General features: G+C 40.7%; 1 protein-coding gene across 1 annotated transcript in view; it reads right to left on the minus strand.

Moving 5' to 3' along the window:
- The window catches only part of LOC112235814 (synaptotagmin-9), a 46204-nt gene that overhangs the window by 18975 nt on the left and 1557 nt on the right, over nt 1-25672 (minus strand). Inside the window, exons 2-3 of the mRNA XM_024404340.2 lie at nt 11756-12260; nt 9808-10366 (exon numbers count right to left, since the gene is read on the minus strand). Of these exons, the coding sequence (XP_024260108.1) occupies nt 9808-10366; nt 11756-12260 (1064 nt within the window). The remainder of the gene's footprint in view (nt 1-9807; nt 10367-11755; nt 12261-25672) is intronic.

Here is a 25672-nt window from a genome sequence, read left to right on the forward strand (position 1 = left end):
CAGTGTGTGTGAGGGTGTTCTCTTCATCAGCTACGCTTCATTGATTCAGCACTGACCTCCCTGGAATAATATGAATCGTATTTTATAATCAATGGGAGGGCAGAGCTCTGATAAATGCCAGTTCCATGTGACATGAAAAACACAGACAGGATCAATGGTCACATCACAGCTACTGTAGCTCACACACTGACACACTGAGAAAGGTGCTGGTCCATCAATGAGATCTCTGAAGACAGGGCCTACCTGTGATTGTCCACAACAAGACAGGTCTGTCTGATCTTACACAGCTTTGAAAAGGATTGCTTTGAGGAGATGATTAAACATCTCTATTCTAAGAAGACATAATGGGGAGAAGTGGTTGGAGAGTGTCATATAAAAAATTGCAGGAGACAGAAGTCTACAGAAAAAAGTAGAGAGAACTTCATTTTTAATTTTTAAATGTACATGCACATTTTCTCCTCTCCTCGACTGCATGTGCTGCTGCAGGAAGGGGGGCATTGCCTAAGCAACCAAATACTTGTTTGCTACAACACCTTGCTTGTTTCAGCAAGGATCAACAATATTTCTTCACGTTGTAGAGTCCAAACCCACTGCCTCCAGGTCATCTATAAGTCTTTGCTTGGTAAATCCCCACCTTATCTCAGCTCACTGGTCACCATAGCAACACCCTCCCGTAGCACGCGCTCCAGCAGGTGTATTTCTCTCGCCATCCCCAAAGCCGACACCTCCTTTGGCCTCCTTTACTTCCAGTTCTCTGCTGCCAATGACTGGAACGAATTGCAAAAGTCACTGAAACTGGAGACTTACATCTCCCTCACTAACTATAAGCATCAGCTGTCAGAGCAGCTTACAGATCACTGTACCTGTACACAGACAATCTGTAAATAGCCCACCCAACTACCTCATCCCCATATTGTTATCTTTTTGCTCTTTTGCACCCCAGTATCTCTACTTGCACATCATCATCTGCACATCTATCACTCCAGTGTTAATGCTAAATTGTAATTACTTCACCACTATGGCCTATTTACTGCCTTTCTACATTTGCACACACTGTGTAAAGATTTTTCTATTGTGTTACTGACTGTACGTTTGTTTATCCCATGTGTAACTGTGTTGTTGTTTTTGTCACACTGCTTTGCTTTATCTTGGCCAGGTCGCAGTTGTAAATGAGAACTTGTTCTCAACTGGTCTACCTGGTTAAATAAAGGTGAAATACAAAATAAATAAAAATGTTCCAGCAGAAATTGACTCGACCGCACAAATGCCCGGATGTCCCGTCCCATCTTGTTTTTTCTTAAGACAGTTATTTTATTTTCATGGTCTTCATCCATAACTGTCGGTTACAAGGTTATAAAGTTCTTGTAGTTGTGCCAGCCCTAAGAGTGACAGACATACAGTACCAGTCAGAAGTTTGGACACAACTACTCATTCCAGGGTTTTTCTTTATTTTGACTATTTTCTATAATAGTGAAGACATACAAACTATGAAATAACACATATGGAATCATGTACTAACCAAAAAAGTGTTAAACAAATCAAAATGTGTTTTATATTTGAGATTCTTCAAAGTAGCCACCCTATGCCTTGATGACAGCTTTGCACACTCTTGACCTTCTCTCAACCAACTTCACCTGGAATGCTTTTCCAACAGTCTTTAAGGAGTTCCCACATACGCTTAGCACTTGTTGGCTGCTTTTGAATGGTAGTGTATTTTTACACACACACACTGAACTTTCCATCACACAAACACACACAGAGCTGTCAGTTGTCTAATTTACGAGGCACTGTGATGAGCACTCATTCCTGATGACCTCAGGCATCATCACCATCCAGCTGAATGAGTTTAGGACCTGGTGGAAAGGAGCTGAGATGGGGTGAATTGGGAAGATTAGTGCTTAATGCTAATACCAATGGAATTGCCTGTGTCCTTCACCAGGGTCCACTGGATGGAACAATGCAGAGAAAGTGATTATGAGTTATCTTCCTGAAGGAGACAATGCTTCACTACTGAGAGATGAGATACTAGCAAGCACGTGTACAGGTAGAGCCCTAGGGGTGCTGGAGCACCTGCCCATTTTGGTGTTTTTATTTTATTTTTACAAATTACTTCTTATTTTATTTTTTGTCTCTTTTCCTATTCATTTTTTATCTCTTCTCCCAAGTGGTGCAGCGGTCTATTTATTAATTTTTTAATTTACCTTTATTTAACCAGGCAAGTCAGTTAAGAACACATTCTTATTTTCAATGACGGCCTGGGAACAGTGGGTTAACTGCCTGTTCAGGGGCAGAACGACAGATTTGTACCTTGTCAGCTCGGGGGTTTGAACTCACAACCTTCCGGTTACTAGTCCAACGCTCTAACCACTAGGCTACGCTGGCGCCCCAAGGCACTGCATCTCAGTGCTAAAGGGGTAACTACAGACCCTGGTTTGATTCCTGGCTGTATCAAACTGGCCGTGATTGGGAGTCCCATAGGGCAGCGCACAATTGTCCCAGCGTCATCCGGGTTAGGGTTTGTCCCGGGGTAGGGTGTCATTGTAAAGAAGAATTTGTTCTTAACTGACTTGCCTAGTTAAATAAAGGTTCAATAAAAAAAGCTATATAGTCCCAAAAATATGTTATAGAAAAGATTATCTATATACTGACCAGGGGAGCCCCCATTCATTTTTACACAGAAGTCTGTGACATGACACACCAATAAGGACTCATTTCTCTGCATTTCCAGCCCCTCCACTATCTCAGCCAATCATGGCTAGCCTGGAAGAATTCTGTATTTCTCCCTGTATAAATTATTTTCAAACGGCTCTCTTTTGAAGTAGGAACTAGCGTCAAATGCATAGGATCCTGTAACCAGTCACATATGTGCAGGCAAAATCTGAGGAGAAACACAATGATGTGTAGGCTAAGTGAAATTAGACTCAATTTAATAACATGTTTGCACCATGTGGATTAATGACTCCTATTTTCCTTTGTGGGATTCCAAGACTAGGTATTTAAATATCTGCCCAAATATATGAACTTCATATTGCCCCAGACCTGTCAGAATAATACATCAGAGTCTCTCATTACGCTCAGTGTAGTAATAATGATCTGATACTATACTCCAGGTTGAAGAAACATTATTTTCACCAAGTCATCATAAAATAAAATCAAGTCATCATAAAATAAATCCTCTTTGAAAAAGTGGAGATCCATTCACTCCACGCACAAGCTAACCCCTCTAATTTCTCCCCAACTGTCAGCTCAGTGAGCTGGCTAGCAGTCATTTTTGTTTTCTCCACGTTAAAACACTTTTTGTTGGGTACGGTTGAAGTCAGAAGTTTACGTACACCTAGGTTGGAGTCATTAATTAAAACTCGTTTTTCAACCACTCCACAAATATCTTGTTAACAAACTATAGTTTTGGCAAGTCGGTTAGGACATCTACTTTGTGCATGACACAAGTAATTAGTCAAACAATTGTTTACAGACAGATGATTTGACTTATAATTGACTGTATCACAATTCCAGTGGCTGTGCCTTTGAATAGCTTGGGAAATTCCAGAAAATGATGTAATGGCTTTAGAATCTTCTGATAGGCTAATTGACATCCTTTGAGTCAATTGGAAGAGTACCTGTGGATGTATTTCAAGGCCTACCTTCAAACTCAGTGCCTCTTTGCGTGACATCATGGGAAAATCCAAATAAATCAGCCAAGACCTCAGAAAAAAATTGTAGACCTCCACACGTCTGGTTCATCCTTGGGAGCAATTTCCAAATGCCTGAAGGTACAACGTCCATCGATACAAACAATAGTACGCAAGTATAAACACCATGGGACAACGCAGCCGTCATATTGCTCAGGAAGGAGACGGCTTCTGTCTCCTAGAGATGAACGTACTTTGGTGTGAAAAGTGCAAATCAACAACAAAGGAACAAAGGACCTTGTGAAGATGCTGGGGGAAACAGGTACAAAATGATGTATATCCACAGTAAAACGAGTCCTATATCGACATAACCTGAAATGCCGCTCAGCAAGGAAGAAACCACTGCTCCAAAACCGCCATCAAAAAGCCAGACTACGGTTTGCAACTGCACATGGGGACAAAGATCATACTTTTTGGAGAAATGTCCTTTGGTCTGATGAAACAGAAATAGAACTGTTTGGCTATAATGACCATTGTTATGTTTGGAGGAAAAAGGGGGATGCTTGCAAGCCGAAGAACATCATCCCAACCACGAAGCACGGGGGTGGCAGCATCATGAGGTGGGGGTGCTTTGCTGCAGCAGGGACTGGTGCACTTTACAAAATAGATGGCTTCATGAGGAAGGAAAATTATGTGGATATATTGAAGAAACATCTCAAGACATCAGTCAGGAAGTTAAAGCTTAGTCGCAAATGGGTCTTCCAAATGGACAATGACCCCAAGCATACTTCCAAAGTTGTGGCAAAATGGCTTACGGACAACAAAGTCAAAGTATTGGAGTGGTCATCACAAAGCCCTGACCTCAATCCTATGGAAAATGTATGGGCAGAACTAAAAAAGCGTGTGCGAGCAAGAAGGCCTACAAACCTGGCTCAGTTACACCAGCTCTGTCAGGAGGAATGGGACAAAATTCACCTAACTTGTTGTGGGAAGCTTGTGAAGGCTACCCGAAATGTTTGACCCAAGTTGAACAATTTAAAGGCAATGCTACCAAATACTAATTCAGTGTATGTAAACTTCTGACCCACTGGGAATGTAATGAAAGACATAAAAGCCTAAATAAATAATTCAATTTTTCTATTTTACTATTTTTCTGACATTTCACATTCTAAAAATAAAGTGGTGATCCTAACTGACATAAAGCTACATATGGACAGTAACAAAACAAATTATCTAATTATTCTGTCTCTTTGCAGCAAAATCTGCAGAGCTGGGATGGTTGTGTCCCCCATATATACAGTATAACATTATACAGTATAACATTCTAATAATTTTTTATTGAAAAACTCTACGTTTTGAATCCGGTGTCATTTTGTGTATAAGTGCATGAACCATGTGCCATGGAATCACTACAGTGCTGAAACGTGTTAGAGCTATTGTTAAAGACTTTTTGAGAACATGTATGTCGAGGCCTAGTGCCTTTTACATCCACAAAGACCTATGACTCGTTAGCTAGCTGGATGTACAGTACTGTGATTGGTTGTCTTTGAGGCTAGGGAGATGAGGGTTGACATGCATTGAGACAAGCAGAAAGTGGCCTCTACTGTCTAATATAGTGTGCACACCTTACACTTAAGCAGAGACATTTCCATTATTCCATTATTGTGAGCACAATGCTAAAGTCTAATATCAGTCATTGCACAGACTAGGAAATAATATTATTTTCACCCATATTTGAGGCTATGAGATCTGGAACCATGGTGCTTTCTGGAGTCATGATTGACTAACTAAAAGGTTAGTTACTATTCACAAGTCAGTGTGTAAATCAGCCCACTAACCAGAGCACAAAATCAGAGCACCAAATTGGAGCACAAAATCAGAGCACAAGAAATGGAGGAACATCACCTTCTGAGTATTCTGGAAACTCCCAGTGTTATGACTGGATGGGAATTATAGATGGTTATGATTTTATGGAAGTCTGTAGGTTATTCAAGGTAACAGTGTCTAAAGTACAAGCTACAAAATCAATATCCCGAAGAAACAATGGATGTACACTAGCAGTGCCTCCTGTTAATGTTCTGTCAGAATGCCATGAGCTAAGTCTCGCGCACAGCCGTGAGTGTGACCTGCGTTCCTTTTCATTTCTAAAGACAAAGGAATTGTCCGGTTGAAACATTATTGAAGATTTATGATAAAAACATCCTAAAGATTGATTCTATACATCGTTTGACATGTTTCTATGAGCTGTAATAGAACTTTATTTATTTTTCGTCTGGACTTTCATCTGGACTTGCCCACACCTTGTGAATTTCGATTGGTGAACTAAACATGCTAACAAAAAGGAGGTATTTGGACATAAAGATTAACTTTATCGAACAAAACAAACATTTATCGTGGAACTGGGATTCCTGGGAGTGCATTCTGATGAAGATCATCAAATGTAAGTGAATATTTATAACGCTATTTCTGACTTTTACTGACACCACAACATGGCGGGTATCTGTATGGCTAGTTTTTGTGGCATAGCGCTGTACTCAGATTATTGCATGGCGTGCTTTTTCCGTAATGCTTTTTAAAAATCTGACACAGCGGTTGCATTAAGGAGAAGTATATCTTTAATTCTATGCATAACACTTGTTTCTTTTATCGAAGTTTATGATGAGTATTTCTGTAAATTGATGTGGCTCTCTGCAAATTCACCGGATGTTTTCGAGGCACAACATTACTGAACATAACGCGCCAATGTAAAGTGAGATTTTTGGATATAAATGTGAACTTTATCGAACAAAACATACATGTATTGTGTAACATGAAGTCCTATGACTGCCATCTGATGAAGATCATCAAAGGTTAGTGATTCATTTTATCTCTATTTCTGCTTTTTGTGACTTTACTTTGGTGTATTGCACTCGTGATTGTATGAAAGTTAAATATTTTTACAAAATATTTTTGAATTTCGTGCTCTGCCATTTCAGCGGATGTTGTCGAAAGGCAAATTTCCTAACATAGGCCTATACCATTACTCTATATACAAACTTATACACACAAACATCAACTTACAGAAACACACAAACAATGACTACATCTAATCTGCACAGACCCGCATGCTCAAACCTCCATCCCTAGTGAATGCATTATTGTTTGCCACTTGGCCTTAAATTGTTCCAATTTATTTTTCTCGTCGTGCATGCTATTTTTGAAGGCATTCAGTTGTACAACAGTCTAGGTATCCCCCTATCCATTTCCCTTTCAAAATGTAAATAAGAAATCATTCGATTTTTCCTTTGTGTCAATGATGTCGGGTTGATTGACTTCCAAGTTTTTAGTATATGTTTTTTCAAGATGAGTGATGAGAAGAGAATTGAAGCACAGGGGTGGCAGCATCATGTTGCGGTGGTGCTTTGCTGCCCGAGGGACTGGTGCACTTCAGAAAATAGATGGCATCATGAGGCAGGACAATTATGTGGATATATTGAAGCAACATCTCAAGACATCAGTCAGGAAGTTAAAGCTTGGTGTCAAATGGGTCTTCCAAATGGACAATGACCCCAAGCATACTTCCAACGTTGTGGCAAAATGGCTTAAGGACAACAAGGTCAATTATTGGATTGGCCATCACAAAGCCCTGACCTCAATCCCATAGAAAATTTGTGGGCAGAACTGAAAAAGTGTGTACGAGCAAGGAGGCCTACAAACCTGACTCAGTTACATCAGCTCTGTCAGGAGGAATGGCACAAAATTCACCCAACTTAATGTGGGAAGCTTGTGGAGACTACCCAAAACATTTGACCCAAGTTAAACAATTTAAAGCCAATGCTACCAAATACTAATTGAGTGTATGTAAACTTTTGACACACTGGGAATATGATGAAAGAAATAATAGCTGAAATAAATCATTCTCTCTACTATTATTCTGACATTTCACATTCTTAAGATAAAGTGGTGATCCTAACTGACCTAAGACAGGGGATTTTTACTAGGATTAAATGTCAGGAATTGTGAAAAACAATGTGTTTAAATGTATTTGGCTAAGGTGTATATAAACTTCTGACTTCAACTGTAGGTCTTCACTGTCAGATGTCTCCTGCCAACTTATTTCTCCCACAAATGAAACACATTGGGCTCTATTTTAACAAACCTAATGCAATGGTATATCTAAGCGCATGCGGTAGCACTATAGGTTCAGTGGTGTGTCCAAAATATTTTTGCTGTTATCACTATCACAATTATCGGCGCACTTGCTGGCGTTGGTGCAAAAGGGCTGTGTTTTGATGAATAAACAGGTTATGGGTGTGTTGAGCCTTGGCGTGCTCCCTGAACGTACTCCCTGGTGAAATATGTGATTGCTTCAAGTTGTGTATTTACTGTATTTTATGTATTGCCTTGGAATCAACTCCAATTCCAAAGTTAGTCCATTAAAGCTTGTTAAATAGCTTACAGAAACTAAATAACTAAATGTAGACCTATCTTTGCTAAACACGTTAACTTGATCCCATTTGCAGTCTACATTGTTCTAAGTTATTGCTTGGATTCAAAAGCATCCACAATGATATAGGGGCTAGGCCTACTGTAAATTGCTTTATGGCTGAGCAGGGACATGCCAAATATTGTCAATAAGTAAGATTAAATTAATTATTGATAAAGCCTAAAAATAGAACACATAATTATAATTAAATTCTAAACTAAATTAAATAACAACTTGTTTTAAATAGGCTATGTCACACTTACAGGCACCATCATTTCTCCCCGTGGCCATACAATATTAAAACAAAGAAGACTATGGAGGGTTTCACGGAACATCGTAACTTTTCACAGTAGCTGGACAAAGATCCAATATAGAGCAAAAGGGAGAATGTCCATTCACCGTCATACTGCTTCCAAATCGGCCTATGATTTATGAACATAATCGGATCCATCTTACAGATCAGGTCCCATTCACACATCTGCAGAAGTTGCATTGCAGCCACAGACATTGTAACCATTAAACCAGACAGCTGAATCATTCCAATAAGATTGGTTGTAATAAAATGAAACGAAAAAAACAGCAATCAGTTTTTTTAAACAACAACAATATATAAATATGAAATGTAATGATATCATAGAGTCTCCAGGATATAAAAGACACACATTGCAGTTGAAGGGAGGGCTTGTGTTTTGAACATATGAAACGGAAAACAAGCCATTTCCAGGTACAGATAACTTCTGAATACAAGGTTCACCGGTATTCACCAAGGGTCTCATCTCTCTATTCATGATGGGCATTCACATAGCCCATATCATACATTTCTTTTTTAAACATGTCCAAACGGGACCTGCATAGCTAAAATAAAGTGGGCTTGCCTCTAATGCATAGATGAAAAGGGAATGTCAGCTCACAGTTTTACTCCTCTCAAACTTTACATTTTAGTAGTAAAGTTTTGGTAATTAAGATTTATAACCAAGCGGTCTCAGGAGCCAAACCCTTTATCAAGGACTACAAAAAAAGCCTTGATTGAGAGGAGGTGAGGCCATGCTTGGTTTCTAACCAAATAAAATGAAAAGAAACGTTAAAATGTTTTTTTCTGTTTCTGAATACGAAGTATATGCAGGAGCCAAAAGCACATTAGGCTAATCTTGTGCCATGTGCATATGGGCAGTGTGTGTCACAGCTGGATAAGCTGTGTTTCTGCTGTCAAAATACATGCCGTAACCAACTGCGTTAAAACACTAAAACCAGCTTTTGATTGGTCTTAAATATCCCTTTGAGTGCTGCCTCAAATTAGCACATTGGATCATGTTTTTAAGGACACACCTCAAATATTTCCACCCCTCCCATCGGAGCACAAGCAAGCTGATTTAAGGCAGGTAAATTGTCGAACCCGACATTAGGGCTGGAAAATGCCAGTGCGACAGATTTTACATGACGAAATTGCAAACTAACACACGTTTGACACAAGCGCCGCCAGAAATAGAGCCCATTTTCTTTATTGCAGATGAAGCTTACTGTGGCTCATCTTGAAAAATGTATATGAGGCATTCAACCAGTGGAATGTGCCGTAAAAATGGCTAATCTGAAATTAATATCCTGCTATAGTTATAATTTACCATTTATCTTAGTAAATCTACAGCGTTTAAGCAGAACAATCCTTCCCCTACAAGCCGGAAACAGGAAGTGATCAAACAGAACGTGTTGACTCACCGTGGAGACGTACTGGATGTCTCGGCAAAGCTTTGTCTCTGCAGGGAAGTCCACCAGATCCAGGAAGTTGTCCACCACCACCTGGCCGATGATATCGTGGCGCGAGAAGCGATCAAAGTCGTAGACACTGAAGTGCAGCTTGCGCGTCGGCAGCTCAGCGTACTCCACGGGGAACAGGAATACTTCATCGAACACGGGGTTGAGCGTCTTGCGGTGAACCTTGGTCTGATGCTTGGTCTGCCGGTCCGGTAGTAGGTAGATCTTGACGTAGGGGTCCGAGGTGCCCAATAAGTCCTTCGCGGGGAGATCCTGCGCCTTGTGGATCTTGACGATTAGTTGCTCCAGGTCACAGTCGAACTTAAGAATGAAGTGTAGGCGTCCACAGCCTCCGCCCCGCCGGCCCCCCTCATCCCCTTCCAGGGAGCGCTGCTTGTAAAGCTCTGGTTTGAGACGTCCCAGACCCAGGCCCATCCCAGTCAGAGAGTCCTGTCTCTGGAACTGGGCCACGTTAAAGTCCGGGTTGGACCTGTTTACGGATAATCTACGGATAGAGTCAGACCTGTGGAGAGGACAGACAGAAAGAGACACATTACCATTGTCAGCATAGGTGAGAGGAGACACACAGAGAGACAGCAAATGTGTATTTGATACAACAGAGTACCTGAATAAAATAGACAAAGACTTTCTGCAAATATGACCATTACGGCTCAAGCAACAATCAACAAAAATAACAATTAACTGTACAGTGGATAGCAGTAGATAGACTTTCCTTCAAACACAAACAAATGACTTAAAACTAAATTGAAACTCATTGATATAAACAGTGTCTGTGGTTATAATTACTCATAGAACATTGTTTGCTGTAGAGGACGTGACTCCACAAGACTCAGTGGAATAGCTGCCCTACAGCTGCTGGGTTGCTATGTCTGAGCTTTTGTTCAGTACTCTAAACCTGGTTAATGCTAGAACTTCCCAACTGCCTCTTTTGTGTCACACAGGGCTTTAACAACGTAGTGAGTCATGGTTTCTACCTATGTGTGGAAGAGTTTACAATGTTCTGAAGGTGAAATTAAGAATCTGGAGAAAATGATTTCAAATGAATGAATGGGCTGTCGGGTGTATTTCACTCGTGCAAAATATTGTGCAAACCAAAGTTGCAAACCAATTATGATGCCTGTACTTCAGAAGGACAGTATAAATATTTGTACAGTAGGGTTGGGGTAAATTCCAATTTAATTAGAAATTCCAATTTAATTCATAAGTCCACTCATGGTGGATAATTGACATTGAATGATATTGAAATGTTAAAAATCTTAAAGTTACGGAATTATTCCGTAACTGTTTGGACTTTCTTTAATTGGAATGGAATTGGAATTGGAAAAACATATAACCTCTGGAATTTAATTGGAATTCAGTATTATTACATTACGCAGTTAAAGGAATGATCACAAATATTATAACAAATTTACTGTAGGATTATTTGTAATAATTTCAACCTGCATTCCTATATTTCTGACATGATCAGCCTGAAAGCCTGAGGGAATTTAATTTTCATTTGTGGAATTCTTGGAATTTAAACCTAACATTGGAATTTAGAGGAATGTAATTATCTCTGAATTCAAAGACTGACCTGGAATTCGAATCAAATTAAATGGAATTTAAAGGGAGAGAGAATTGAATTAGAATTACATTTGTGGAATTAACTCCAATCCTGGTGGACTGTGGTATTCATGTACTGGGAATGTACAGTATTGAAATCTTTATACCTACTTTGATAACCATTGTGGTGAACTAATTAAATACTATGTATTATGAAAGCAAAGTAGCAGTCTTAGTAGCAGTCTTATATTGTAAGGGAACTTGGTATAGTAGGTACTAGAGTATACAAGCACAGTACATGGCACAATAGTGACTTCATCATAGTAGAGGACTGTGATATAGTACTCACCCAATCTCTGTGTGTATAGACATTGACCGGACAGAGGGTGAGGGCTCAGTGGTCTGCCTCTGCGGACGAGGGTTGGTGTGGACCCCGTTCTCGCGGCCTTTACTCTGGGTTTCCAGGGGGATGTCTGGAGATGTGTGGCTAATCTTCATGGCTGCCTCTGGGATGGGAATGATCGTCGCTATGGGGGGCGGTGATACGGGGGTCACCGGCCCCGTCACTGTCCCAGATGCCACAGGGACAATGGAGCAGCGATGTGACTCACGGCGGTCGAGGGCGGGGACGGGGGGGTCGACGGCCGTGTAGACTGGCTCCCTGGCTGGGACGTAGGGTTGCAAAGGTGCCATGGGGGAATCGTGGTGCCCATGGGTGGGCTCCTTGATGCTGGGGGAGAGGCCACGCTCCCTCCATGGGATCCAGCAGAGCTTCCAGGACACGAAGATTGAGACCCCGAACAGGGCCAGGCCACAGGCTGTCACCACCAGGGACAGCAGGCTCACCGACACATCTACAGAATGCAGGGAGGGGTGGAAATAGGGAGAGAGGGAGGAAAGAAAGGGAGAGAGTTAGTAGGGTAATTTTACTTATACAAGGATGTGAGAGGCACAGTGAGACAAACAAAGATCAATTACACATGTACAAGACAGAGGCTTGGGAGAGAATTAATCATCACATCATCATTTAACACATTTTTTACCTCGCCGCTATTGAAAACACGTGATGAATCATGCTTCTCCATGTGGCAGTTCGACGGACAAATCTGGGTTTGGCGGATGCCAGGAGAACGCTACCTGCCCCAATTCATAGTTTGATGGAGGATGAATAATGGTCTGGTTTTCTTTTTCATGGTTCGGGCTTAGAAGGGAAATCTTAACGCTACAGCACATAATGACATTCTAGACGATTCTGTGTTTCCGACTTTGTGACAACAGTTTGGGGAAGGCCCTTTCCTGTTCCAGCATGACAATGCCCCTGTGCACAAAGCGAGACCCATACAGAAATGGTTTGTCGAGATCGGAAGAACTTGACTGGCCTGCACAGAGCCCTGACCTCAACCCCATCGAACACCTTTGGGATAAATTGGAATGCCGACTGCAAGCCAGGCCTAATTGCCCAACATCAGTGCATGACCTCACTAATGCTCTTGTGGCAGAATGAAAGCAAGTCCCCGCAGCAATGTTCAAACATCTAGTGGAAAGCCTTCCCAGAAGAGTGGAGGTTATTATAGCAGCAAAGTGGGGACCAACTCCATATTAATGCCCATGATGTTGGAATGAGATGTTCAACGAGCAGGTGTCTTCATACTTTTGTTCATGTACTGTATGTCATAGCTTCTCTAGCTGTGTGCCATTAAAGACACACCACAAGGAACGGCCTAAGACTGATTTAAATCACTGTGCACTAATTTTAAAAAACATGGCTTGGTCAATTACAAGTGTGCTTTGTGGGAACTTTTCTCATTCTCCCTTAATATTATCTTAATAAAGAGAGAGTGTGACAAACTTAATTAGGAATTATCCAAAGTTGTTTAATTATCTCCTCTGGAGTCCCATATGCGGCCAGGGACCTGATTTTAGTGCTGCTGTAATCCACTGTCCTTGACCGATAGGAATAGAGCAAGAAAATGTGTTGTGGAGAAACATTCTATGGGAATCAATTGACCCAACTTGAACAAGTACCAAGCCACTCTTCAGGCTTAAATCTTCAATATTTAGATATACCTGGGGTGCAGGTGGTATTTAACAGCCATTTTGAGCAATTAATTAAAGTATGTGATGAATCATCTGTAAGAGTTTAAATTGGTGTGACGACGTCGGACCTCTCTGTTCATTTCTCCTCACAGAACTCATTGTTTGCTAAATTGTTTGCCACAAACATACTAGCTACAGTTGAAGTCGAAGGTGTACATACACCTTAGCCAAATACATTTAAACTCAGTTTTTCACAATTCTTGACATTTAATCCCAGTAAAAAATCCCTGTTTTAGGTCAGTATGTCAGAATGTCAGAATAATTGTAGAGTGATTTATTTCAGCTGCTATTTCTTTCATCACATTCCCAGTGGGTCAGACGTTTACATACACTCAATTAGTATTTGGTAGAATTGCCTTTAAATGATTTAACTGGGTCAAATGTTTCAGGTAGCCTTCCACAAGCTTCCCACAATAAGTTGGGTGAATTTTGGCCCATTCCTCCTGACAGAGCTGGTGTAACTGAGTCAGGTTTGTAGGCCTCCTTGCTCGCACACGCTTTTTCAGTTCTGCCCACAAATGTTCAATAGGGTTGAGGTCAGGGCTTTGTGATGGCCTCTCCAATACCTTGACTTTGTTGTCCTTAAGCCATTTTTCCACCATGTTGGAAGTATGCTTGGGGTCATTGTCCATTTGGAAGACCCATTTGCGACCAAGCTTTAACTTCCTGACCAATGTCTTGAGATGTTGCTTCAATATTCCCACATAATTTTCCTCCTCATGAAGCCATCTATTTTCCGAAGTGCACCAGTCCCTTCTGCAGCAAAGCAACCCCACAACATGATGCTGCCACCCCCGTGCTTCATGGTTGGGATGGTAACCTTCGGCTTGCAAGCATCCCCCTTTTTCCTTTAAACGTAACAATGGTCATTATGGCAAAACAGTTCTATTTCTGTTTCATCAGACCAGAGGACATTTCTACAAAAGGTACTATCTTTGTCTCCATGTGCAGTTGCAAACCATAGTCTGGCTTTTTTATGGCAGTTTTGGAGCAGTGGCTTCTTCCTTGCTGAGCGGCCTTTCAGGTTATGTCGACATAGGACTCGTTTTACTGTGGATATAGATACTTTTGTACCTGTTTCTTCCAGCATCTTCACAGGGTCCTTTGTTGTTGTTCTGGGATTGATTTGCACTTTTCGCACCAAAGTACGTTCATCTCTAGGAGACAGAACGTGTCTCCTTCCTGAGCGGTGTGACAGCTGATTGGTCCCATGGTGTTTATACTTGCGTACTATTGTTTGCACAGATGAACGTGGTACCTTCAGGCATTTGAAAATTGCTCCCTAGGATGAACTAGTCTTTTCCAAGTTTTCCAAGCTATTTAAAGGTACAGTCAACGTAGAGTATGTAAACTTCTGACTCACTGGAATTGTTATACAGTGAATTATAAGTGAAATCATCTGTATGTAAACAATTGTTGGAAAAAGTTATTGTGTCATGCACAAAGTAGATGTCCTAACCGACGTGCCAAAACTATAGTTTGTTAACAACAAATTTGTGGAGTGGTTGAAAAACAAGTTTTAATAACTGCAACCTAAGTGTATGTAAACTTCCAACTTCAACTGTATATCCAATTCAAGATAACGCATTGTGCTTTGTAGGGTAATATAAAATAACAAACGGTGAATGTGTCTTCTTATAATGTAATTTAATTTGAAGTGTTTAGCCTTAGTATTGGAAACTCTAATGCTTATGCCATAGAGATAGACCGTATATACAGTATAAAGGTTTACACTAACCAAGGCTATGTTCATAGTGAACAGAATACCTGTTTAGAGGTTTGAATGGTTTATGCCAGGTCCTTTACCGATGCCCAACGTCTCCTCCTCATCCAAGGAGAGCTGGGCTCCTCTGCCCAGGCGTTGCTGACGCCTGCCAGATCTTACGCCTGGATACGTATTTTACGTACCAACTAATCACATCATACAGGTAACTGCCAAAGTAAAGGGAAACACTTGAGTAAATGAGGGGTACAAAGTATATTGAAAGCATGAGCTTCCACACTGGTGTGGTAACTGAGTTAGTTAAGCTTTGATGAGTATAAAATGATGAAAACCATATGCCATGGCCGTCTCTTTCACCAGATTTCAACCCAACTGGCTGGCTATTTTTGCCACATTGGCCATGCAAATTACCACAGGTGAGATAAATTACATTTGCTGAGAATCACTTGCCTCCAACTAAATTAATTAGAATTTTAAATAATTTTTGGACTTTGAAGTGATAAATCTAAATTTCAGTACTTATTTTAATAAAAACATTTGGTCCTGTGTCATTGTAAATCAGGCAAATGCACATGTGAACACCAACGTTTTAAATTTCAACTTATTTTCGAAGAAATTGTGAATCATGCAAGGATGCATCCTCTCTCCTTCCTCTCCTGTCTCCTTTTGAAAAATGTCAATGTAATCGAGGAGAGGAAACGTGGAAACAAATTGATGAAATGAGACTCCCCTCCACAAGCTCGTCATCAGGCAAACTGTGTATAAAGTGTCTCAAACAGATTTTGCTAGTTGTATCAGACATTTTCTAGACTAAAAGTGGGCGTTTTAAAACGTGTGGGTACTTTTCTCCTCTGAGAAAAAAACCTGTTGATTCAAAGGGGGTGTGGCGGATTACAAAACAAAACTCTTCCTGGTAGGACTCTGGAAGGATATACGTAAGAATTCTCAGCCGGGAGAGGCTATCGAGGAGAAGTGCAAACTCCTCTGTTCACCTCTTAACAAAATGATATTCTCCTACATATGGTAACGACTTATCGGTTTCCTTCCGGGTCAGGAGGGGAGGAGGACGGAGGAGTCGAGGAGAGGATGGATTTATGCCCAATGGAGAATCTCCCTATATCTCCCTATATGCCAAAAGCACTATGCTGGTCCTCATCCTCTACACAGTTTAAACTAAGATACTACACGTATGTATACAGTGTGAGAAGCCTTGTGAAAATGCTGCAAGTAATCCTGTAATTATATTTTCAGCATGACTTGCAACATGTTGTGTACTTGTATGTTGATGATGCTATTGATGTATTGCACTTTGTTGTCCCCATAACGGTCTTGTAGGAAGCAGTGACAGTCCTATGAATGTGAAATGTGTCTTTACAATGCTGTCAACGTCATCATAATTACAGAGCATCGCGGTACTGCTCACATTCAGAATGAGAGCTAGAGAGACTGTTTAGGGTTTACTGTGTTCCCATGTTTCCATGCAACATGGGTTGCAGGCACTTTTTGGCCATATCAAGGCAGCCTCAAATATCACAAATGAAAGATTAAGATTTCAAAGTGTTGTGATGAATAATTAAATGTGCTCATTCACACTGGCACAGAGTCCCCCAGTCACCGCGGAAGGGGGGGGGGGGCAGAAAGACAATTACGAAGAGCCTTCTGATTCATCATGGCGTTTGCCTCCAAAGCAATCCCAGGAAGTGAAGTAAGGATGAGATCTCCCTCTCTGGGAATTCTTCTGAAGAGGATGAAGTTCCGCCAGAGAGATCTTCAAAGAGATGAATCAGTGTCATGGGGAATTCATCATTTTTGCACAGCTGTCACCCATTGAACTTGGAGGACTTGGCAAACTCTCAGAGATTAGGGTCACACAATGTAACACAATGCATGACACCTAACTAACGTACACCTTCCGAACTGCAGAGCAAATCAGCATTCCCCCACTCATCACTACTACACATAATGGCAAACCTACAGAGGCCGTGCATTTTTCCTAACTATCTTTACAGGTGTTAAATGGTCAGATTGACTAGAGGCATTTATAAAACAGACCCACTCAACTGTAAATTGTTTTGCACCATACAGTATTGTACTGTGTAGTTCACCATATTTTGCCATATGCTGTCCCATTCTCCAGCCCTGTTTGTCCGTTGTTACTGAAACCCTGTGGGTTTACATCAACTGAGGCGTAGGAAATTATGAAATTATGATTCGTGTAATTAATCCACTGGGAGAAAGCTTTTTTAGTTATTTGTTTAATTATATATGTATGCTAAATGACTAAGCACAGATCGGGCTATGCAAGACAACACTCAGGATGTTATCTTGTCTTAAACAAGGTCTGGATTTGTGAGATACCATGTTTCTCTGGATCTCAGTGACCACATCTTAATGAAATCTTATCGTAGACCCTTTACATACTGTACCTCCACAGGGGTGAAAGTGAAAAAAGTGAAGACAGCTGTTTGGCAATCATCAGTAACAGTAAAAATGTGGAAAGCCGTGGAAAGACAAAATTACAAACATGGCAAATCTCTTGAAATTGAATTACCATTCAGGTCGAGAGCTGCGGCTTCTGATGCGAGGTCTGTTTCATGGATTTTAGTGCTGAGCGATTAATCAAAATGTTGGTTATTTTTCATTTTTTAAACAACATCGGTTCAATTATTTTAATTGCATTTAGTTCGTTTTTTTGTCTGTGAGCTCAATGCGCAAATTGCACAATTTCTCTAAAGACAAATCAGATCCAGCCTGAACTGTCCGATGTTGAATGGAGTTGTAGTTTCCAACAGGCCAATATTCTATACTGTACAACAATATAAAGACAACATCCAACAATTTCAAAGATTTTACTGAGTTACAGTTCATAGACAGAAATCAGTCAATAGAAATAAATTCATTATCACCCAATCTATAGATTTCACATGACCGTGCAGGGGTGCAGCCATGGAGCTAGGCCAACCACTGGGGAGCTAGGCCCAGCCAATCAGAATAATACAAAATAAAAAGAATGGTGAATCAAATCTGCACATTTTAGAGTGGCCTTTTATAGTCCCCAGCACAAGGTCCACCTGTTTAATGATCATGCTGTTTAATCAGCTTCTTGATATGCCACACCTGTCAGGTGGATGGATTATCTTGGCAAAGGAGAAATTCTCATTTACAGTGATATAAACTCATTTGTGCACACAATTTGAGAGAGAACCGTTTTTTGTGCAGCTCATGAAAAATGAGACCAAGACTTTACATGTTGCATTTATATTTTTGCTCAGTATAAACAGTAGTAATTAACTACAATGACCATAATCCATTGTGAATCTACTTAGCCAATCTGTGTTTCTTTTACTCCTGCTACGGAAGAGAGAAGAATGTGCGATCTTGAGGTGATATAGAGCGCAGCTGTTGCTTAGCCAGGTACCTCTACCTGAAAATACACGATCAAAGTGATTGATAGTTGGTATTCAGCAGTCATAAAAGTATGCCTTATTTACTTTGAAGAACTACTAAAATAGTGATTTTGTCAGACAGCATAGGCAGCAACTCTACAGAGATGAGAGGATGACTTGGAATGAAATAATAAAGTCATCAAATAAAACAAATGTAATATACACAACTGAATTATTTTATTAAAGTAATGTGCTTAAATGATGGTTAATAAGTGAAAAGCAGTAATGTGCAGTCACTACCATCATGGGACTTTTATTAATTGTTTTATTCTGTGTTGTTACAGCATTCCACCCAAATAATAGAACATATACCAAACCGACCTCAAAAAGCAGTAATCGCTCAGCACTAATGGATGTGGAATCTGCTGGGCGGACCAAGGGAAATCACATGCAGGGTAAAAGGCCAGCTGGCCAGCTGACCACCTTTGATTGCAGTAAAAAGCAAAGGGGTTGTTTTTGACATGGCCCCTTCCATTACATATTCCCTCAGAATGTTGAGGCAAAGCAAGCTGGGAGTCTGGGGCTTCCTTAATGAGCCTAGTATTGCACACCACCTACCCTTCTTCTTCCTCCTCTTATTGCTGTCTCCTAACTTTCTATTACCATCCCCCTCTTCCTCCTTAACCTCACCCATGCTTCCCCCTCTGATATGTCAGGGATATAACTCCTTTTACACATCAAAGTCAAGAATTATACTGTTCCGTTAGCTCTCACATCAATCAGTAATCAAACAGTTGATTAAAATAATAGATTATAGTCCACAGCGGTCTAAAATAAATGCACCCTTAAATGAGCCACTTCAAATATTGCAGTGAGTTAGCCTACGTTGTGACAGTGTGAAGAAGGTGAATGATGAAGTTTGCCCTGAAATATTATCTTCAGAGCTTTGACCGCTCTTGCATTTCTCAGAGCACTTGCAAACACCTCATCAAAACGTGTGTACAGTCGACACTGTACATGGTGGTAAATGGGACAAGGCCACTTTGACTTGTCTTGCTTTGAGGATGTCATACCAACATACCACACACATAATATCTCAACTTGTGTTTCTAGGCTATTATGAAGATCAAAAAACGTCATAAACAATCGCGAATCTTCTTGGGCTGATCCCTCCGTTCAAGCTCCTCCAAGCTGTTATAAACATGATCCAGGATCATAAAATACTGCAATATGGAGAACCAACTGTGTGAAAATGTACCTCTGCGTTCATATACTGTATGTCAACTGCATTATTTGTATCAGTTGATTGAGTGCTTCATGACAGTAATGCCATTGAAATGCCACTAACCAGGGTGGCCATTTGCTGTTGTAAAATTCATGCCATGCCACTCCTGTCACCTGTGCTGAAGCCCCTCTTTATCTATGTAGGACACATGTTTCAATTTTAAAGTTTTAATGTCAAGTGAAATGCCTTTCTTGCCAGCACTAAACCTAACAATGCAGTAATCAATATCAATGTAGTATTGAAAATAACATAAGGTAGAATACCCAAGAAGTAAGTAAGCTACATGCAATTCCAATACAATATGTATAATGTGCAGAGATACTGGAGTGATGGAGAGCATTGTCCATATGTCCACCTGATGTCCTCTGTACACACAGCACATGTGACCGTCACAGACCTGCAGTTGGCTATTGAACATGAATGGGGGAGGCTTTCAACACATAAATCCCATTCTCTGAATCACAAAGCTACTGATAGCATCAGTCACTATTCCTGATGAAATAAGTCAATCAGTGAAACCACAGGCCATGTCACAACCAGCCAAAGACATGGTACACCAGGGGTGAGCTGTGTTTAGACCACAATGTGACATCTGATTGGACGGTGGCTATTGAGCTCAGAGATGAGGGCGAAAGACTGACATGGGCTGCCCTGTAGCCTGAGAGCACATTGATCCAGAGGCCTAGTGGCGGTTTGCTTGGCACATTGCCCTGGTACTGCCTGAGGAGGTCTAGATTCATAGTATATTTGAAAATACTCAAATAACCCTGATAGTTAACAAAAACATCCAACAGAAAGAGAGAGGGGGATATTGCCAATTTAAGCACTTCCTTGGACGTACAGTACTCCCTTGTGTTGCTTTAAGGTGCCTTACAGATTGTTTGGTGTTGAATTAGTGAGAGATTAGTTAGGAAGCACTAATTAGTGTGCCCCTATAGTAAACTGATATGTAATAATCTACATTACCTACACCTCTACTCAATAAGTCATCAGCAGCAATAGCAGTCAATATGCACTGAGTTTAAAAAACATTAGGAACACCTGCTCTTTCCATGACATAGTTTGACTGATCGGGTGAATCCAGGTGAAAGCTATGATCCTTATTGATGTCACTAGTTAAATCCAGATGAAGATGAAGTGTAGATGAAGGGGAGGAGACCGGTTAAAAAACTATTTGTAAGTTTTGAGACAATTGAGACATGGATTGTGTATGTACGCCATACAGAGAGTGAATGGGCAAGACAACGTGTTTTTTTTTACTCATTATTAGGAAGGTGTTCTTAATGTTTTGTACACTCAGTGTAAATTAGCTACTGTATGTGAATATGAGTGAGCTGCTACCAACCAAAAACCTCATAGGCATTATTTATCACAGGCATTATCTACAGTTGAAGTCGGAAGTTTACATACACCTTAGCCAAATGCATTTAAACTCATTGTCTTTCACAATTCCTGATATTTAATCCTAGTCAAAATTCACTGTCTTAGGTCAGTTAGGATCACCACTTTATTTTAAGAATGTGAAATATCAGAATAATAGTAGAGAGAATTACTTATTTCAGCTTTTATTTCATTCATCACATTCCCAGTGGGTAAGAAGTTTACATACACTCAATTAGTACTTGGTAGAATTGCCTTTAAAATGTTTAACTTCTTATGGCTTGGGGGCAGTATTGAGAAGCTTGGATGAATAAGGTGCCCAGAGTAAACCGCCTGCTACTCAGGCCCAGAAGCTACGATATGCATATTATTAGTACATTTGGATAGAAAACACTCTGAAGTTTCTAAAACTGTTTGACTGATGTCTGTGAGTAAAACAGAACTCATATGGCAGGCAAGAACCTGAGAAAAATTCCAACCAGGAAGTGGGAAATCTGAGGTTTGTAGTTTTTCAACTCTTTGCCTATCCAAGATACAGTGTAAAATTGGTCTGATGGCACTTCCTATGGCTTCTACTAGATGTCAATAGTCTTTAGAACCTGGTTTGAGGCTTCTACTGTGAAGGAGGAGAGAATGAGAGCTGATTGAGTAAGAGGTATGCCAGAAGGCCATGAGTGTTATGGCTGTCGTCGGAATGAGACCAAGGTGCAGCGTGGTGGACGTACATAGTGAATTTATTAAATTAACACCAAAAAAACAAGAAAGATAAACGACACGTAAAGTAATGTAGCACTAAACCAGCAACTAACAAAAAGAAGATCCCACAACAGAAAGTGGGAAAAAGGGCTGCCTAAGTATGATCCCCAATCAGAGACAACGATAGACAGCTGCCTCTAATTGGGAACCATACTCAGCCAAAAACAAATAAATAGACAACATAGAAGGCCCACCCCAAATCACACCCTGACCTAACCAAATAGAGAAATAAAATGGCTCTCTAAGGTCAGGGCGTGACAATGAGCTCATTCAGGCACGCTCCCGTGAGAGGTAGCTGCGTTCCATTGCATTTCTGAAGACAAAGGAATTCTCCGGTTGAAACATTATTGAAGATTTATGTTAAAAACATCCGAAAGATTGATTCTATACATCGTTTGACATGTTTCTACGAACTGTAATGTAATTTTTTTTACTTTTCGGCTGGCCTGCACTTTGTGTATTTATTGAACAAAACAAACATTTATTGTGAAACTGGGATTCCTGGGAGTGCATTCTGATGAAGATCATCAAAGGTAAGTGAATATTTATAATGCTATTTCTGACTTCTGTTGACTCCACAACATGGCGGATATCTGTATGGCTTGTTTTGGTCTCTGAGCGCTGTACTCAGATTATAGCATGGTGTGCTTTTTCGGTAAAGCTTTTTTGAAATCTGACACAGCGGTTGCATTAAGGAGAAGTTTATCTAAAGTTTCATGCATAATTTCTATCAATGTATAGGATGAGTATTTATGTAAATTGATGTGGCTTTTGGAAGCAAAACATTACTGAACGTAACGCGCCAATGTAAACTGAGATGTTTTGATATAAATGTTAGTGATTTAATTTGATCTATATTTCTGCTTTTTGTGACACATCTCTTTGGCTGGAAAAATGGCTGTGTTTTTCTGTGACTAGTTACTGACTTAACATAATCAGATGGTGTGCTTATGTCGTAAAGCCTTTTTTTAAAAGGACACTGTGGTGGGATTAACAACAAGTTTATCTTTAATATGGTGTAAAATACTTGTATGTTTGAGATATTTTAATTACGAGATTTCTGTTGTTTGAATTTGGAGCCCTGCACTTTCACTGGCTGTTGTCATATCGATCCCGTTAACGGGATCTCAGCCGTAAGAAGTTAACTTGGGTCAAACATTTCAGGTAGCCTTCCACAAGCTTCCCACAATAAGTTTTGGCCCATTCCTCCTGACAGAGCTGGTGTAACTGAGTCAGATTTGTAGGCCTCCTTGCTCGCACACACATTTTTAGTTCTGCCCACAAATTTTCTATGGGATTGAGGTCAGGGCTTTGTGATGACCACTCCAATACTTTGACTTTGTTGTCCTTAAGCCATTTTGCCACAACTTTGGAAGTATGCTTGGGGTCATTGTCCATTTGGAAGACCCATTTGCGACCAAGCTTTAACTTCCTGACTGATGTTTTGAGATGTTGCCTCAATATATCCACGTAATTTTCCTACCTCATGATGCAATCTATTTTCTGAAGTGCACCAGTCCCAGCTGCAGCAAAGCACCCCCACAACATGATGCGGCCACCCCCAACTTTCATGATGCAAGCATCCCCCTTTATCCTCCAAACATAACGATGGTCATTATGGCCAAACAGTTCTATTTCTGTTTCATCAGACCAGAGGACATTTCTACAAAAAGTACGATCTTTGTCTCCATGTGCAGTTACAAACCGTAGTCTGGCTTTTTTATGGCAGTTTTGGAGCAGTGGCTTCTTCCTTGCTGAGCGGCCTTTCAGGTTATGTCGATATAGGACTCGTTTTACTGTGGATATAGATACTTTTGCACCTGTTTCCTCCAGCATCTTCACAAGGTCCTTTGTTGTTGTTCTGTGATTGATTTGCAATTTTAGCACCAAAGTACGTTCATCTCTAGGAGACAGAACGTGTCTCCTTCCTGAGTGGTATGATGGCTGCGTGGTCCCATGGTGTTTATACTTGTGTACTATTGTTTGCACAGATGAACATGGTACCTTCAGGCGTTTGGAAATTGCTCCCAAGGATGAAGCAGACTTGTGGAGGTCTACAATTTTTTTCTGAGGTCTGATTTCTTTTGATCTTCCCATGATGTCAAGCAGAGGCACTGAGTTTGAAGGTAGGCTTTGAAAAACATCCACAGGTGCACCCCCAAATGACTCAAATTATGTAAATTAGCCTATCAGAAGCTTCTCAAGCCATGACATAATTTTCTGGAATTTTCAAGGCTGTTTAAAGGCACAGTCAACTTAGTGTATGTGAACTTCTGAATCACTGGAATTGTGATACAGTGAATTATAAGTGAAATAATCTGTCTGTAAACAATTGTTGGAAAAATTACTTGTGTCATGCACAAAGTAGATGTCCTAACCGACTTGCCAAACTATTGTTTGTTGACAAGAAATGTGTGGAGTGGTTGAAAAACGAGTTTTAATGACTCCAACCTAAGTGTATGTAAACTTCCGACTTCAACTGTATAAGTACAGTTTGATAATACTGTGGCAATGACACCTAAACAATGTCGAGTAGCTGAGAGTCTCAGTCTACAAGGTGACACAGCAGGGGGTCATGTTGCTGGAAAACTCTCTTTCCCCAGCCACTCGCTGTATGGCCATGATCTGGCTTAAGATAGAATAGCTTAATTTCCCCCGGGGTTGCTATTACTGAGGACTCAACATGGCATATGTTATACATATAGCCCAGAATCACACCATTGTGCATAATGGGTCTGAGTGCTTAGCAACATGCTCAGCACTACATTAATGTATAGACAGCAGGCAGATGTCTGTGAAGTTATTTTGGTAAAGGTGAGAGATCTATTGTAAGATATATTTTTCGTTCTCCAGATGATTTAAAATAGTTAGCTTCACAGTGGCATTAACATTGAGTATGGGCAGACATTCATTCTGACCTGATCTGGTGTGAGGGAGTCGCTTGGCCTGTACAAACACTGCAAATGTGTTAGCCATGGTTGGTTTTTAACCCTCCACACAGAAACAGAAACACACTCCTCTCCGTTTGGGTCACATATTATCTTTGAATGCCAGAGACCAACGCAAAAAGACTTGTCAATCTTCCTATATATTTTTCTCTTCTCTCTTTCATCTGTATTTCTCTCTGGTTTTATTGAGGTGCCAGTCATCCAGGACAGGATGACATGGCTCAGCTGGATATGTTAATACAACCAGGGTCTGTGGACTCAAGGGAATCTGCCTCTGATCGCAGTTCAATAACCCCACCATACACTCCACCTGGCTGTCAATGCAGAGGGGAGAGTGGAGAGAGGAGAAGTGAGAGTGCACAGAGAATAGTGCTGAAGAGAGAAGAAATGGTGCATAGGGGAGAGGAGCAGGTACAGATAGTAAGCAGAAAGTAGAAGGGAGAGGAGAGGGGGTATAGGGGGAAGGGGAGGGGAGAGGAGAGGAGAGGAGAGGAGAGGAGAGGAGAGGAGAGGAGAGGAGAGGAGAGGAGAGGAGAGGAGAAAGAAGAAGGGAGAGGGGAGCAAGGAGATGGGTGAGTGAAGAGAGGTTTTGACTGAAAGGATGGGGGTGGGGTTACGAACCACATCTTGAACAATTCATCAATCAGGGACATGTGAGAAATGCAGAAGTGTTCACAATATGTAACATTTT

This window comes from Oncorhynchus tshawytscha, linkage group LG04 (genome assembly GCF_018296145.1).
Source record: "Oncorhynchus tshawytscha isolate Ot180627B linkage group LG04, Otsh_v2.0, whole genome shotgun sequence".
In the NCBI taxonomy this organism is placed as follows: Eukaryota; Metazoa; Chordata; class Actinopteri; order Salmoniformes; family Salmonidae; genus Oncorhynchus; species Oncorhynchus tshawytscha.